Here is a 17,514-nt window from a genome sequence, read left to right as displayed (position 1 = left end):
CTATATGCATGAAGAGCATTCTACTCTGATTCTATGCTGTCAAAACCCAATTATTTCGTTAAAAAAATCTTGCTTATGTATATAATTAAACAAAGTTGAACTTTTCTGGTAGTGTTAAATGTGTATTAAGCTCAGTTGTAGTAAGTTACAACACCTAAGAGAGGGAGAGAGATGAATGCACTTTGCTATCTCCTGGGTTATCAATTACCATTATTTAAGATCAAAATAGTAAATTCATTCTTGTTTTCCTTTTCATATATTGATGCATGTTTTTGGGATAAGAGATGTTTGATTAAAATTAAAGACAATACTCCAAAGGAGCTGCATGGAAATGTTTTGAATCAAAAGACACACTTTATTGATATTAATTTCGTATGTTTGAATTTGTTAAATATAACAGTTGATTTTATTTGTGTTGTCCTTAATAGTGAATGAGTTAGTGTGCAAAAATGAAATACTGGATTATGGGATTGAAATGTAAGTTGTTTTTTGGCATTTGTGCTATGTTTTTTTATTAATTTAAAAATTGTTTTTTTTAAAACAATGTATAAAAATATATGTGATAGATTAGATCTGTTGAATTTTAAAGGTGAAACATATTTATCTTTAAATGTTACAATCTCAATGTAGGAAAGTATAGATAAAGGTACACAGATTTCTTTATAATTAATTAGATCAGTAGTATTGTATGATCAAGACCATGGGATAATCATTTTAGACACCCACTGTATACAGCAGGCTATCAGATTATCACATCATATTGCATTGCATTGTGTGGGAATCTTGGCTGCTAAAATACAATAACATAGATTATAATGTTCACAATTGCTTTGAATTAAGTTTGAAGTACAACTATCAAATTATCAATTAATTTCAATTAATATGATAACTGCATAAATTCCCTTATTTCCAACTGTTTGAATACACAATGTTTCTTTGGGCAGAGTTCTGTGCCGGCTGCAACCTGAAACCAATGAGATGTTATTGTGGAGTATGACATCTTAATCTTCCTTGGTCAATCCTTATACACAGTTTGTTTGATGAAACATGAATGAAAAATATGAAAATATTATTAATTTTTAAAGCCAGCTCCAATTCAGATTCATCTGATATTTCCTGCAGCATCTCATAATCATTTGTTACACTTCTTTCAAAGATGTTTGCTACATGTAATGTGGATAAATTGGTTGACTAGTTATATATTATAACTATATGTCCTTGATTTATCATACCTTTACAAGCTGGATCAAGTGTGTCATCATTTTGGGTATAAAAAACTCGGAAACAAGAAATGATTTTTCTAAATTATTTTGGCACAAAGAGCAAAAATGGGCAAAACAATGTTTTAAAATGAGTACATTTAAGCGCTGTTGACATAATAAACGCGTCAGATGTAAAACAACTATTTAATTACCTTTTAAAAAGCACTTTAGTTGCAATTATATTTTTTATTTGAAAAAAATGGGGGTAGGATGAACAGAAAAACAGTTCTCTACCCTATGTACACCTCTCTACCTTTATGTACACATGTAATATATCATCAAATCTTGTCTTTATTTTATTTTTAGCCTCACCTAATATTTTACTGAATGATACGACAGTTACAGCTCATTTTACATGGATATATTTATGAGATGTTAAGATCTGGTATATCCGAAGTAAAACTTTAGCATTTATAACACTTTAAAGTACTTGCTGCAACAGAAATCAATATCTTTTCACAATTTAATCATTCACAGACTTGAAAGATTGATTTTGACTTCTGGAATAGTTTTGCTTATAATGTTGGTGCATGAATAGTAAAATTGTTTATTTTGTGAATTTACAGATGATCTAAATCCTATTTATTTGATTTAAGATCAATTTTTCAAATTATGCATTTTTGTGAGCATTTGTTAATTAAGTGCATGGAATTATGATTACTGGTATTTCATTTTTGCAATTCCTAGTTTTAGATCCTTTGCTTGCATGTTTGGTCTGGTTGCGCCTTATGCTTATTTTAATTTGTTGCAGACTCACATGCCATCAGGGAACCTCTGGGCTTGCACAAACCTCTGTCCACACACAATGGGACCAGCAAGCTGGGTTTTCAGAGCCCTGGGCACGAGCTCGTTGACAAGACGTTGCGCCAGTTTACCACGCCTGACTGGAGGCACCACTCAGAGCCCGTAGACCATGACCTCTCTAGGCGCCCCAAGCATGAGCCCTCGTCCTTACAGTCCAGTCCGCAGGAGTATATCAAGGAGGAGAAGGAGGCCATGAAAAATGGCTACAACTATGTACTAACCCTGACTGATAGCAGTCAGGGCAAGAATGCGATGCAAGTGCCTCTCAAGTACCCGAAATCCACAGTTCACCATGTGTCTTCCGATGAAGATGAGCCTGAAGACCTCTCCAGGATTCAAAGTACAGTGAAGCATAAGCCAGAAAACCTGTCTGTGTCCAGGAATGGTTTACCTAACAAAGGCAGTAATGATGTTAAATATGACAGAAACGCAAATGCTGTTCCCCTGTCTCAGCTGCAGAACAACCAGTTTGTTGCTCAAACCCAGATCCCAATACCTCATAATCTTTTGTTCCATGACCCACGCAGTGTCACCCATGTAGGGCCCCCACCAATGCTGCAGATGAAACCCATGCCATCGACAGTGGAGCAGAACGCCCCACACTTCGGTCAAGGGATTCAGACCTCGGTTACACAGAGTGTCATTATGCATGGTCACACATTGTTAATGGCCCAGCATAATGTCCCACAATCTCCAACTGGCGCCCCCTTGTTGTTGAGATCTGGGTTAATGTCTCCTAACAGCAGTACCCAGATCTTGGTACCAATCGCCCCATTGATATCGCCCAGCAGTGGTGGTGGCCATCCTCAACCAAATACCCCAAACCTGAGCAGCTCTGAAGACACTCAAACCCAGGACAGCCCCGAAACTGCGCGGAAAAAGAGGAAGAAAATGGAGGACACAACAGTTTTTAGAGACCCTCCTGAGCAGTCCCTGCCTTTCAACGGGCCAAACAAGTACCGCTTTTACTGCGACGTTTGTGACACGGGTTTCACAAGGCGCTACACCTTCAATCGGCACAAGTGCAAGGGCCGTGTTGAGAAGCACTACTGTCAACTGTGTGACAAAGCCTACCTTTCCAAGTACAAGCTGAAGGACCACATCCTGGTGAAGCACGAGGGCCAGACTGTCAGCTGCCCGGAGTGTGGTAAGCGCTTTTCATCTCGATCCTCCATGGAAATGCACAAAAAGCAACAACACGAAGGCCAGTACAGCATCTTCTGCAAAATTTGTGGCAAGGGGTTTAACCATACAGGGCATTACTATGGCCACATGAATAAGCACACCAATACCAAGCCTTTCTGGTGCCAGCAGTGTGGCAAGCGGTTCTATGGCTCGTCTTACCTGCACAATCACAAGCAGGTCTGCAGAGGTAACAATGACATGAACTTTGCCTGTAGTGTATGCGACCGAAAATTCAAATGCGAGCTTTACCTGAAGAAGCACATGAAGATACATGACAACACTCCGATCATTTCCAATCCAGATGTTGTAAAGGCCTCTGATGAAGACTTGGCAAATGCCGGTGTAAACCTGGCAGAAATGGACGATTCACAGTCCCTAGACAGCATCAATGGAGAGAAGTTTGGTTTTGGACAGCCTATATTCCCTAATGGACCAGACCAGTCGGATTCCAATTCCAGCTTCATGGACGATGCTGAGCCTTTGGTTAAGGAAGGAAATAACAACAATGAAAGTCAACAGGTTGTGGCTACCTAGTATGCTGTCGTTCAATGATTGCAGTAAAACAATTTACAAGCACTGCTGATGGTTATGAATTTACTTTCAAACATGTCATGTCTTTTTAGTCCCTTAAAAACTTGTTGCCAGGTTGTACTTTGTGATTCCAGAGCAAGAAGTGTGGTTTTAAATTCTTCTGTTTTGTTTCATCAGTGTGTTGCACAATCATTCTAAATGCTTCAGTATGGATTGGAATCACATGTCTGTATGAGCACTGATACAGTTATTTCAGCGTCTTGGAACACAGCATGTTTTTTTTCTACAATTCTGTTATCCCTAATCCTTTTATACGGGCATTACATAATTTACTACCTTTTCACTTTAATTTGTGTTTTTTTCCTGTCATTTTATTTTCTTTTAATTGTTCATTTTATACTTTTTTGTCCTATAGTAATCAATTGAGACTTTTTTGTTTCATATATCTTTTTTAATAAAAAATTGTTGATGAATAAGTCTGTTTATTTCTTTGTTAGGAAGATGCATTATTAAAAGAATTGCAAATATTCTATATAAACAATTGTCAATAAAAGTGTGTAAAATAAATCCATTTGAATCATCCTGCAATTTTTAACTTTTGCATATATATTTGGTGAGGTGTTTAAAAACATTCATGATTGAGGCATTGATCTAATTTATAAATAATTGAATTTTAATAGGCATCTAGAAAAAGCATTTGAAGAGTTCATATGTTAGTAAGAAGTGGCATTTTGCATACTTTAATTATGTTTTATGGTTCTGTTAAAATAATTCCTAGTGTTTTATACTGGTATGTAAGTTCACTTGTAAATGTATACAAGTTTACAGGCTAATCTTGGACTACACTTCATGCACATGCATTAGGTCCCATTTTCCTCAAGCCTGGCTCATTTGTTTATATACTAGTAAATATGCCAAATGAAAAATTGTTTCTTATTTAATATGATGTTTCAACATTTTATTGTTTAGGTCGCCCTAGAAGGATTCTGTGAACCCTATCAAAACTTTGTCTGAGTACTCTTTTCATAACATAAGAGAGGTTGCTCAAAAAGTGTTTTATTTAAGCATGGAAATTTAACTGTGAACATTGACCCAAGACTTACCAGCTATGTGATATCTTAAATACTGTTCTTAACAAAGTTATAAGCAAAAATTTTCTTTCTTCAATGATAGCATTTTACAAGGCATTATTTCTGTTTTACATGGATCCTGTTTGTTTTTCTTAACATTGTTGACTGTAATTGAAGTTTGATAAGTTTGATAAGAAAATATTCTTATTTATTTAAGTTTATTTTGTTAACTGGTTAGATAGTTTTTATAATGGTGTTATGTCTTTAAACTTACTGTTATAACATACAAGTTTTGATTTTTAATACATTCCATGTTAAATGTTTGATTAATATACACTTTGATGTTTTTTTAATATGTTATTGTAATCAAAACATTCCAAGAAGGTTGTATGTTGTCTTTGAAAAAATTAACATATTTGATATTGATTTATAAGCCCATTGTTTTAAAGATTGTATATGTTTTGTATCTAGTTTTTATTCTACATTCCAAATCAAAATTCATGGTATCAAAAGCACCAACTGTTTCCTTCTGCTCTGCATAATATAAGTTGAAATGTAATGTAAAACCCCAAAATCAACAAATATTTGTTTACACTATTTTGAAAATTAAGTTTACACATTAACAATCTATGTTCCATATAGTAATAGCCAACATTTGACGCTGGATGTGGACTGATAACATAGATTTAAAGCAATGCACAATGCTTTGTTTGTGTCGCAATATATTCCATGTCAATATCCGGCTAATATTTTTGAACATTTACAAGCAGACGCGAGATCTGCTTCTGGCAGCTTTGGAAGCACGTTGTAGTTCTCATTAATACGTCTTTCTTCCGGCGCTGCCAGAAGCCAGTCCAAGACCTCATACATTCTATAAATGATATCCATGGAAATGATATCCATACTATAATATACCGGTACTTATGATTATGATAGTATATATTACTGACTGTTTTGTTACTTTTAGAGTCCTTTATGCACTCCCTGTCTTATTGTACAGGATTGCTTAAATTGTACATTGTTAATTTCATGCAATATGAAATATATATATATATATATATATAGACAAAATTATTACAAATGTCTTCCAACTTTTTGTTTTAGTATACTTACTATTTACAACACCGCTTATCACTTTCACATCATTGACTTAACAACGTTCCATGAAATGAATTACATGTTGTACAAAGTGTCATGGCATTCTATTATAAATTCTTTGGTTCTTGAAAATGAATAATTGTGTGATGAAATATATTACTGTGCCAAATGTTCAACTAAGTTATAGTAAAAATATATTATCAGTGAATTTCTTGTTCGTTGGTTAGTAAATGCATGATATTTTATTTTGAGAAAAATGACCTTTTTGAAGAAACAAACTTTATTTTTGTAAATTTAGACTTGGAAATAAATTCATGTATGTTTGCTATGCAATATATGTTAAAACTGGGTCTGCCAAGAAAAATAGTTTTTCCTTGCCTATGGGCCAAAGTGTTGTTGTTTTGTGTATACTGGATAACCTTGGGAATTGTTGAATTACTCCAGATGAAGGCTAAGTCTTCCATGGCATTGGGTGTGGTCTGTTAGTGGCTTTAACACTTGCTGAAAAAATTACATGTTGACTTTTTTGTTATCAGTATTTTGTTTGATAAAACTCTATGGTGGCTTGTGTATGTGTGTCTATTAGTCATTTGCAAGCAATTCGCTCAAGAAATTGTTAAGAAATTGTTACGAAATGATGAAATTTCTTAAAAAGAAAATAGATTTAATGCCCCTTTATAAGATTCCTCATTTAAAATTTGAGTTTATTGTGTTTAACTTTTGTTAAATGGATTTAAAATTGACTTAAGTCTTTAAAGAATACTTGTTTTACACTAGAAGTTCATGACACTTGTTAAGACATGTAGGCATACGATAATGTGAATTATTTGTATAGAATTTCTGTCTGAATTTCTGTTAAAGATGACAGGTGAACATTTGCATATCAGAGAAATGTTGTATATAGATATTTTACTTACAATAACTATGCACCAAAATGTTGTTTTTTGCTCATTTTATGAATTGTATGATGCGCATGTTTTGTTTCTGTATTTGATACTTTTCAAGTAGATTTGCTTCTATATGTACATGTATTAGGATTGAAAATAAGACATGTGCTGGGAAGATGGGTCTTAAGCCATGTGCGGTCAGTGAATCTCCTGACCAGCCTGCATGTTAATGTCGCGGGAAAGAATGCTCAGGCTTGTCTGGAGCTAAGCGAGACCCATATTGCATGAGACTCATTTTAGTACAAGGCGGCATTTTTCATATTGCATTATGATATCAATCATGTATTGTTCTTTTCTTTCGCCACTGAAACTCTTTGCATGTTTACTTCTGAAAATCCATTGTACAAGAGCAACGTTGCTGACTTGCTGTTGGACATATTATTGGGCATTTCGTGTGAGAAATCTTAATGTTTTCATGCATTCTAGTTATTCTGTAGTATACAAAAAATAGTGTGTTTTTATGTCTGCTGTGCACATTTTTACTACTAACAGTTCTTTATAATCAAGTATATAAATTCAACTAACATTTTTGTCTTACCATTTTTGCATTAAGACATTTTTTCTTCTATTTCTTGTATATGCAAAGAAAAAATAACAATTGTCTTCCATAGTTGTTAAGAATATCTGTTATAGATCATTCTGTGATCAGTTGACGTTGTAAACTTATGTTTGGTGATCTAATATATTTGGGCATTATGCTACACAAAACGTAAATCCATTTGTTTTTGTTTGTGATGAAGTCTGCTCTGTTTGTTATTTGTATCTTACTTTTATCATATTGTGATCGCCTTTTGTCCGTCGTGTGTGTTGTGCGTCGTGCGTTGTCAACATTTACCTTGTTAACACTCTAAAGGTCACATTTATTGTCCAATCTTCATGACACTTGGTTAGAATATGTGTCTCAATAATATCTTAAAAGAGTTAGTAAATGGTTCCGGTTGGTTGAAAAACATGGCTGCCAGAGGGCGTGGCAGTTTTCCTAATATGGCTATAGTAAAACCTTGTTAACACTCTAGAAGTCACAGTTTTAGTCCAATCTTCATGAAACTTTGTCAGAACATGTGTCCCAATAATATCTTGGACGAGTTCGAAAATGGTTCCGGTTGGTTGAAAAACATGGCCGCCAGGGGGCGTGGCAATTTTCCTTATATGGCTATAGTAAAACCTTGTTAACACTCTAGAAGTCAAATTTTTAGTCCAATCTTCATAAAACTTTGTCAGAACATGTGTCCCAATAATATCTTGGACGAGGTGGAAAATGGTTCCGGTTGGTTGAAAAACATGGCTGCCAGGGGGCATGGCAGTTTTCCTTATATGGCTATAGTAAAACCTTGTTAACACTCTAGAAGTCACATTTATAGTCCAATCTTCATGAAACTTGGCCAAAACATGTGTCCCAATAATATCTTGGACGAGTTCGAAAATGGTTCCAGTTGAATGAAAAACATGGCCGCCATGGGGCGGGGCAGTTTTCCTTATATGGCTTTACTGTATGGTAAAACCTTGTAAACACTCTAGAAGTCACATTTGTGGTCCAATGCTCATGAAACTTGGTCAGAATATTTTAACTAATAATATCTGGGCTAAGTTCAAAAATGGTTGAGATCCGTTAAAAAACATGGCCGCAAAGGGGCGTGGCATTTTTCCTTAAATGTCTATTTACTACAAAACCTTGTTAACACTCTAGAAGTCACATTTGTTATCCGATCTTTATGAAACTTGTTCAGAACATTTGTTCTAATAGTAGCTCGAGTGAGTTTGAAAATGGTTATGGTTCGTTGAAAAACATGGCCGCCAGGGGGGGGGGTTGTCCTTATATTGCTTTAGTGAAAACTTGTTGACACTATATTAGCCACATTTATTGGCCAATCTTCATGAAACTTGGTCAGAACATTTGTCCCAATGAAATTTGCCAGAGATTGAAGCTGGGTCATCTGAGCTCAAAAACTAGGTCGCAAGGTCAAATATAAAAAAAACATGTTAAAAGTCACTTTTTTGGTCCAATATAATCTTCATGAATCAGCTTGCATTTTTTTCAGAATAGTCTAGTTCCTTTGGCTTTCGGGTGAGCGCCTTAGGGCCTGATGGCCCTCTTGTTTAGCTCACCTGAGCACAACATGCTCATGGTGAGCTTTTGTGATCGCCTTTGTCCGTCGTCTGTCGTCAACATTTTGCCTTGTGAACACTCTAGAGGCCACATTTATTGTCTGATCTTCATGAAATTTGGTCAGAACATTTGTCCCATTGATACCTCGACTGAGTTCGAAACTGGGTCATGCTGGGTCAAAAACTAGGTCACTAGGTAAAAAAAAAGAAAAACCTTGTGAACACTGTAGAAGTCACATTTGATGCCCAATCTTCATGCAACTTTGTCAAAATTTGTCTGAATGATATGTTGGTTGAGTTCAAAAATGGTTCCGGTCCGTTGAAAAACATGGCCACCAGGGGGCGGGGCAGTATTCCTTATATGGCTATAGAGAAACCTTGTGAACACTCTAGAAGTCACAATTTTTGCCCAATCATCTTGAAACTTGATCAAAACATTGGTTTCATTGATATCTCGAGTTTGAAAATGGTCCAGATTGGTGAAAAAACATGGCCGCCAAGGGGTGGGGCAGTTTTCCTTATATGGCTATAGTAAAACCTTGTTAACACTCTAGAGGCCACATTTATTGTCCAATCTCCATGAAATTTGGTCAGAAGATTGGTCTGTATGATATCTTGGATGAGTTCGAAAATGGTTACATTTGCTTGAAAAACATGGTTGCCAAGGGGCAGGGCATTTTTCCTTATATGGCTATACACTGTATATGGCTATAGTAAAATCTTGTTAACACTCTAGAGGCCACATTTATTGTCTAATCTTCATGAAACTTGGTCAGAAGATTCATCCCAATAATATCTTGGACGAGTTAAAAAATGATGCCGGTTGGTTGAAAAACATGGCCGCCAGGGGGCAGGGCATTTGTCCTTATATGGCTATAGTAAAACCTTGTTAACACTCTAGAGGCCACAATTATTTTCCGATCTTCATGAAACTTGGTCAGAAGATTTGTCCTAATGATATCTTGGATGAGTTCGAAAATGGTTTCAGTTGCTTAAAAAATATGGCCACCAGGGGGCGGGGCATTTTTCCTTATATGGCTATATATCATGCTTAAGTAAAACCTTGCTAACACTCTAGAGGCCATATTTATTGTCTGATCATCATGAAACTTGGTCAGATGATTTGTCCCAATGATATCTTGGATGAGTTCGAAAATGGTTTCGGTTAATGGAAAAACATGGCCGCCAAGGGGGCCTGGCATTTTTCCTTATATAGCTATAGTTAAACCTTGTTAATACTCTAGAAGCCATATTTATTGTACGATCATCATGAAACTTTGTCAAAAGTTTTGTCCCTATGATATGTTGGACAGGTTCGAAAATGGTTCCAGTTGCTTGAAAAACATGGCCACCAGTGGGCGGGGCATTTTTCCTTATATGGACTTATGAATCTTCATGAAACTTTGTCAGTATATTTGTTTAAATGATATCTTGGATGTGTATGAAAATGGTTCTGGTCTGTTGAAAAACGTGGCTGCCAGGGTGTTCATTAGTCATGAAAGTTGGTAAGAACATTTTGTTCTAATGACATCTTGGGCTGCACAGAACAGGATGACATCTTGGGCTGCACAGAACAGGTCAGTTCCTTTGAATCTCAGGTGAGCGACTTTGGGCCTTTCAGGCCCTCTTGTTTATATCACTTTCATGTATTGCCTTTGTAATGATGTTTGTTTCCCTTTTTTTGTCTTCTTTTTTGTAGTTCTTCACTCTTAATTAAGGTTTTTATAATTAATATAATACGTATTTAATTCTTTATCTGAAATAAAGAGACCAGCATGCTGTCTTGGAGATCTTTAATTGTGAGCGTAAAATCTTGAAACTATATCTTCTTTTTTTTCCAAAGAATTTCATTATGACAATCCAAATTTTATCAATTACCAAGGTTACTATAATTATGTGAATTTATATGTTATGCTTATTCATGTTCATTGTATAATATTTGATTTACAAACACATACTTTTTAGTAGATATTAGTTTGTAGAGTAGAATGATGCATTATTTCAAGTTAAATTTTTCATATTTGTATTGGTTTTGTTAACACATTTATGCGATTTAAATGGTTCAGAAAAAGGAATAGTTACGTGTTAAATGTGCAGTTAGAGATGGTTTAACTGTATGTGTATTCATTACTTATTATGCCCCCCTTCGAAGAAGAGGGGATATATTGCTTTGCTCATGTCGGTCTGTCGGTCCGTCCACCAGGTGGTTGTCAGACGATAACTCAAGAACCCTTGGGCCAAGGATCATGAAACTTCATAGGTACATTGATCATGACTCGCAGATGACCCCTATTGATTTTGAGGTCACTAGGTCAAAGGTCAAGGTCACGGTGACCAGAAATAGTAAAATGGTTTCCTGATGATAACTCAAGAATGCATACGCCTAGGATCATGAAACTTCATGGGTAGATTGATCATGACTCGCAAATGACCCCTGTTGATTTTGAGGTCACTAGGTAAAAGGTCAAGGTCACGGTGACCCGAAATAGTAAAATGGTTTTCGGATGATAACTCAAGAACGCATACGCCTAGGATCATGAAACTTCATAGATAGATTGATCATGACTTGCAGATGACCCCTATTGATTTTGAGGTCACAAGGTCGAAGGTCAAGGTCACGGTGACCCGAAATAGTAAAATGATTTTCGGATGATAACTCAAGAACGCTTTTGCCTAGGATCATGACACTTCATAGGTACATTGATCGTGACTCGCAGATGACCCCTATTGATTTTCAGGTCACTAGGTCAAAGGTCAAGGTCACAGTGACAAAAATCGTATTCACACAATGGCTGCCACTACAACGGACAGCCCATATGGGGGGCATGCATGTTTTACAAACAGCCCTTGTTTACTTTGTAATGTTTCCAGATTATAGTAGTATTACACATAATTCTTATAGACCTATACTTTATACAAAAGGCTAATTGATACAAAAACATTTGTTTTGATTGACTGTAAATGAACAGATTATTGTAGCCATGTCTTGCGAAAAATAAGTCTTGTATCATTTGCATTGAGTGTAGCTCCAAATCAGCCTGGTTAGGAGCTACCCTTTGTGCTATTAAGTCATGATAGGTTTTGTGGTCTCATCAGCTGTCGGGCATCTCCTGGATGATTGTTCTGAAGCTGCGCTGGCTGCTTTTTGTATAAGATCCACTGTCACATGACATGGCTTATAGTAAATCAAATAATCCTATACAGGCATCCTTATCTCGGTTATCTTTATTTTGTTGTTTCCTTTATTTCCACTTTTACCAGTTTAAGCAAGATTTGAGCTTTTAATCTTCGGATAATTTCTTTTAGAAGTATTTTTTTTAATACAAAAAAGTGATTTGTACTATCCTTTATACAGTACACATTTATATATTTGTTAGAGCTTTCAACTTTATAAAGTGATGTTGGCATTAATTAACATTGCATTTGGTATTAATCAAGAGCAAGTATGGAAAAAGACATACACACATACAAGCAGAATAACATATTTTTTTAGAGAATTTAGAGAGATTTATGAATGTTGTGTTTACATGAATATATAATAAATAGAACCATTGTTTTTTAATGTTATAATTGTGATATATTTTAGTACTAACATGTGTTTGTGTGTTAACAATGAATACTTCTTAGAATGTTTGGCACTATTTTAAGATTCTTATAGTTGGTATTTGACTATTACTTGCGGAAGTGTGAATGGTTGAATAAACTTGTATCACTGATACAGACTTTTTATCATTTCCAGTCACAAAAGAACTTGTTAAATCTATGTTTGTTAAGTCATATCTGTAGAGTAAAGGGTCATGCAAATGTAGTAACATGATTTATTTACCTAAATAGCAAAATGACATCTCTAAAAAGACAAGGCACATAGTTGTAATGTTGTGCATGTAATATTGTAAGGTGGACCTCTACCAAGGTTGTTTAAATCATGCCATAGGGGTTAAAATTGGTATCAACCTGGGGAGAATGTGTTTGTCTCACATGTATTATTTTGAAAACTTCAAAATCTCTGAAACTGCAAGGTACAGAGGTTTGTTACTTGGAATGAAACATCATATGATGGGCCTCAACAATTTTTTTAGCTCATCTATTTTTTGAAAAAAAATCATGAGCTATTGTCATCACCTTGGCTTCGGCGTCCGGTTAAGTTTTGTGTTTAGGTCCGCTTTTCTCATAAAGTATCAAAGCTATTGCATTCAAACTTGGTACACTTACTTACTATCGTGAGGGGACTGGGCAGGCAAAGTTAGATAACTCTGGCGTGCATTTTGACAGAATTATGTGCACTTTTTATACTTAGAAAATTGAAAATTTGGTTAAGCTTTGTGTTAAGGTCCACTTTTCTCATAAAGCATCAAAGCTATTGCATTCAAACTTGGTACACTTACTTGCTATCATGAGGGGACTGGGCAGGCAAAGTTAGATAACTGGCGTGCATTTTGACAGAATTATGTGCCCTTTTTATACTTAGAAAATTGAAAATTTGGTTGAGTATTGTGTTTAGGTCCACTTTATTCCTAAAGTATCAAAGCTATTGCTTTCATACTTGCAACACTTACTTACTATCATAAGGGGACTGTGCAGGCAAAGTTATGTAACTCTGACTGGCATTTTGACAGAATTATGGCCCCTGTATACTTAGAAAATTGAAAATTTCGGTAAGTTTTGTGTTTTGGGCCACTTTACTCCTAAAGTATCAAAGCTATTGCTTTCAGACTTGGAACACTCACAAACTATCATAAGGGGACTGTACAGAACAAGTTGCATAAATCTGGTTGTCATTTTGACAGAATTATGGCCCTTTTTTGACTTAGTACCGGGTAACTTTGAATATATGGTTAAATTTTGTGTTTACATCCACTTTACTTGTAAAGTATCAAGGCTATTGCTTTCAAACTTCAAATACTTTCATACTATCATGAGGGTACTGTACCTGGCAAGTTGAATTTTACCTTGACCTTTGAATGACCTTGACTCTAAAGGTCAAATAATTAAATTTTGCAAAAATTGCCATGACTTTGTTATTTATGATCAGATTTAATTGATACTTTGACAAAACAACTCTTACATGACATACTACAATAGACTCCACCCAAACCATCCCCCATGACCCCCCGAATCCCCCCCCCCCAAAAAAAACTAATTTTAATTTTTCATTTTTTTTTAAAGATCATCGTATAAATGACCACACCCTCACACTATACCCCCCCCCCCGACCCCACCCAACCCCCCCATTTTTAACCAGGTTTTCCGAAGGAAAAAACTGGTTATTAGATTGGCGAATGCGGGCGGGCTGGCTGGCTGGCGGGCTGGCGAAATAAGCTTGTCCGGGCCATAACTATGTCGTTCATTGTCAGATTTTAAAATCATTTGGCACATTTGTTCACCATCATTGGACGGTGTGTCACGCAAAATAATTACGTCGATATCTCCAAGGTCAAGGTCACACTTTGAGTTCAAAGGTCAAAAATGGCCATAAATGAGCTTGTCCGAGCCATAACTATGTCGTTCATCGTCAGATTTTAAAATCATTTGGCACATTTGTTCACCATCATTGGACGGTGTGTCGCGCGAAATAATTACGTCGATATCTCCAAGGTCAAGGTCACACTTTCAGTTCAAAGGTCAAAAATGGCCATAAATGAGCTTGTCCTGGCCATAACTATGTCATTCATTGTGAGATTTTAAAATCATTTGGCACATTTGTTCACCATCATGGGACGGTGTGTCCCACGAAAGAATCACGTCAATATCTCCAATGTCAAGGTCGCCACGACTAAAAATAGATTTAAAAAAAAAAAAAAATTACAAAGGGGGTTAATTTTTTTTGGTCATTTCAAAAGTTCAGTTTGAGTTTTCTCCCTTTATCAGATTTTTTTTTCACAATGAAAACCTGGTTTTGTGACAATTTTGTCCCTTGTTTTTTTTTGGAAACGTTAAAAAACAAAAATATTTATTTTTATTATTATGCCCCCCTTCGAAGAAGAGGGGGTATATTGCTTTGCTCATGTCGGTCGGTCTGTCGGTCGGTCTGTCTGTCCACCAGGTGGTTGTCATACGATAACTCAAGAACACTTGGGCCTAGGATCATGAAACTTCATAGGTACATTGATCATGACTCGCAGATGACCCCTATTGATTTTGAGGTCACTAGGTCAAAGTTCAAGGTCACGGTGACTCGAAATAGTAAAGTGGTTTTTTGAATGATAATTCAAGAATGCATACGCGGCCAACAGGGCACACTCTGAACAATATTACTGAAGCAACTGGTCTGTAATCCTAAATCTATAATTATCAGTCCAATCAAACATCATCCTTTTAGTAAAATACAGTGGATCAGTAAAAATATTATCAGAATATGAGATTTTTTGTATATTTAGTATATTAAATATTGTGTTAATGTTTAATTTTGTTGATTAATATAAATATAAGCAGGACAGGGGAGGTAATACACTACAGGGGAAACAAATGCAATAAGTTTAAATTTATTGTTACAGATTTGCCTCCCTTGTAATATATTTAAATTTTACCAAATGTAAGGCTAACTGCATTTTTGTAATGCATACTACTACTACTACTACTACTACTACTACTGCTGCTGCTGCTGCTGCTGCTGCTACTACTACTACTACTACTTCTTCTACTACTACTACTACTACTACTACTACTACTACTACTACTACTACTACTACTTCTACTGCTACTACTACTACTACTACTACTACTTTACTACTACTACTACTATACTACTACTACTACTACTACCACTACTACTACTACTACTACTACTTCCTACTACTACTACTACGACTACTACTACTACTACTACTACTACTTCTACTACTGCTCTACTACACTACTACTACTACTACTACTACTACTACTACTACTACTACTACTACTTCTACGACTACTACTACTACTACTACTACTACTACTACTACTATTTCTTCTGCTACCACCACCACCACCTACTACTACTACTACTACTCTATTACTACTACTACTACTACTACTACTACTACTACTACTACTTCTACTACTTCTCTACTACTACTACTACTACTACTACTACTACTACTACTACTACTACTACTATTTCTTCTGCTACCACCACCACCACCACCACCACCACCACCATTCACAGTGACAAAAAACGTATTCACACAATGGCTGCTACTACAACTTATAGCCCATATAGGGGGGCATGCATGTTTTACAAACAGCCCTTGTTTTATTTTTGACTGACCGTCGAACTATCCCACCCAAGAATACCCCCCCCCCCCCCAAAAAAAAAATAATTTAATTTTGTTTTTGCATTTTTATTTCTTATTTTTTGGAAGATGTCATAAATGACCTCACCCCCACACTATACACCCCTCTTCACCCCACCCATCCATCTTTTTATCTCACCTGAGCACAACGTGCTCATGGTGAACTTTTGTGATCGCCTTTTGTCCGTCGTGCGTTGTCCCTTGTGCGACGCCAACATTTGCCTTGTTCACTCTCTACAGGCCACATTAATTGTCCAATCTTCATGAAATTTGGTCAGAAGATTGGTTTCAATGATATCTTATATGAGTAATGTTGGAAAATGGTTACGTTTGCTTAAAAAACATGGCTGCCAAGGGGCGGGGCATTTTTCCTTATATCAGGGGTTCCGCTGTCGATCGCCATTGGCGCCAAATGGCGCTAAATTTTTAAATGTGGCTCCAATTTTTTAAAAGTGGCGAATTAAAAAAGATCGGTAAAATCCTATCCGAAAATGTACTGCGAGTCGAAAGCACGCGACCGAGCATTAGCGGCCAGCGTCTGTCAGTTGTAAATATTGATTTACGACAATGTAAGCGACCTACAGTGCAGAGTGCATTAGAAATCACCGAAGCGTGTAAGTGTTACAAACGGTGTTTTTACTGCTATTGTCAAGTTTTATGGGGGTTATTATCGGATTAACGGCCCCTTTATGATATTGAGCAATAAGTAAAGTAACACGGGGAAAAACTGTCACGACGATCAATAATTATAATGATTATTAGGGCCGTTATTTCTTTGTTAAAATCAAAACCATGGGGCTGGCAAAAGCATTTACTTACTCCACATCAACAAATACAAACTTGTTTCAACAGGTATTTGTGAGCAATTCTGTTTAATAGATTCATTATTGTAATGTTCTGGGAAGGATATAAATTGATTAAGATAACAACAATTTCTGAATTAAATATAAAACATTCACTCGATGTACTATATTTCGGATATGTTAAATTCGGACATTTAAAGATAGGGACATTTATGTGTTGGTTTGATGTTGATAGTTTGTAAAAATATGTTTTATGCTATTTCAGGCAACTAGAATGGATTGTGGCAATTATCTGGGCCTTTCTGTCAGGAAAAATGCGTGAACAACAGTCATTTAATTGAACCTGGAAATCATCCACCACTAACAGAAAACTTGCTAACAACAGAAGCTGATGTATATCATGTCCAAATGACCAAATATAACTGTTAAACAATTTG

General features: G+C 35.9%; 1 protein-coding gene and 1 long non-coding RNA gene across 4 annotated transcripts in view; both read left to right on the top strand.

Annotated features, from left to right (window-relative positions):
• The window catches only part of LOC127855322 (zinc finger protein 624-like), a 57,934-nt gene that overhangs the window by 30,911 nt on the left and 9,509 nt on the right, over positions 1–17,514 (top strand). The window contains exons 4-5 of one of the 3 annotated variants that reach the window (XR_008037481.1): positions 2,014–11,327; positions 11,473–12,719. The exons of 1 other annotated variant lie outside the window; for it this stretch is intronic. Coding sequence is in view for 1 of the 2 variants with exons in the window: in XM_052390799.1 (XP_052246759.1) it covers positions 2,014–3,785 (1,772 nt within the window). In the remaining variant the exon portion in view is untranslated. Of the gene's footprint in view, positions 1–2,013; positions 12,720–17,514 lie in introns of those variants that run through there. One more of the 3 variants, XM_052390799.1, reaches the window with a different exon arrangement.
• Positions 14,239–14,845, top strand: LOC127855749 (uncharacterized). The gene is made up of 2 exons (XR_008037667.1): positions 14,239–14,462; positions 14,625–14,845. It is a non-coding gene; the product is annotated as an uncharacterized LOC127855749 (long non-coding RNA).

The sequence above is a fragment of the Dreissena polymorpha genome, chromosome 1 (genome assembly GCF_020536995.1).
Source record: "Dreissena polymorpha isolate Duluth1 chromosome 1, UMN_Dpol_1.0, whole genome shotgun sequence".
In the NCBI taxonomy this organism is placed as follows: domain Eukaryota; kingdom Metazoa; phylum Mollusca; class Bivalvia; order Myida; family Dreissenidae; genus Dreissena; species Dreissena polymorpha.
This window is presented reverse-complemented; position numbering and strand designations above follow the sequence as displayed.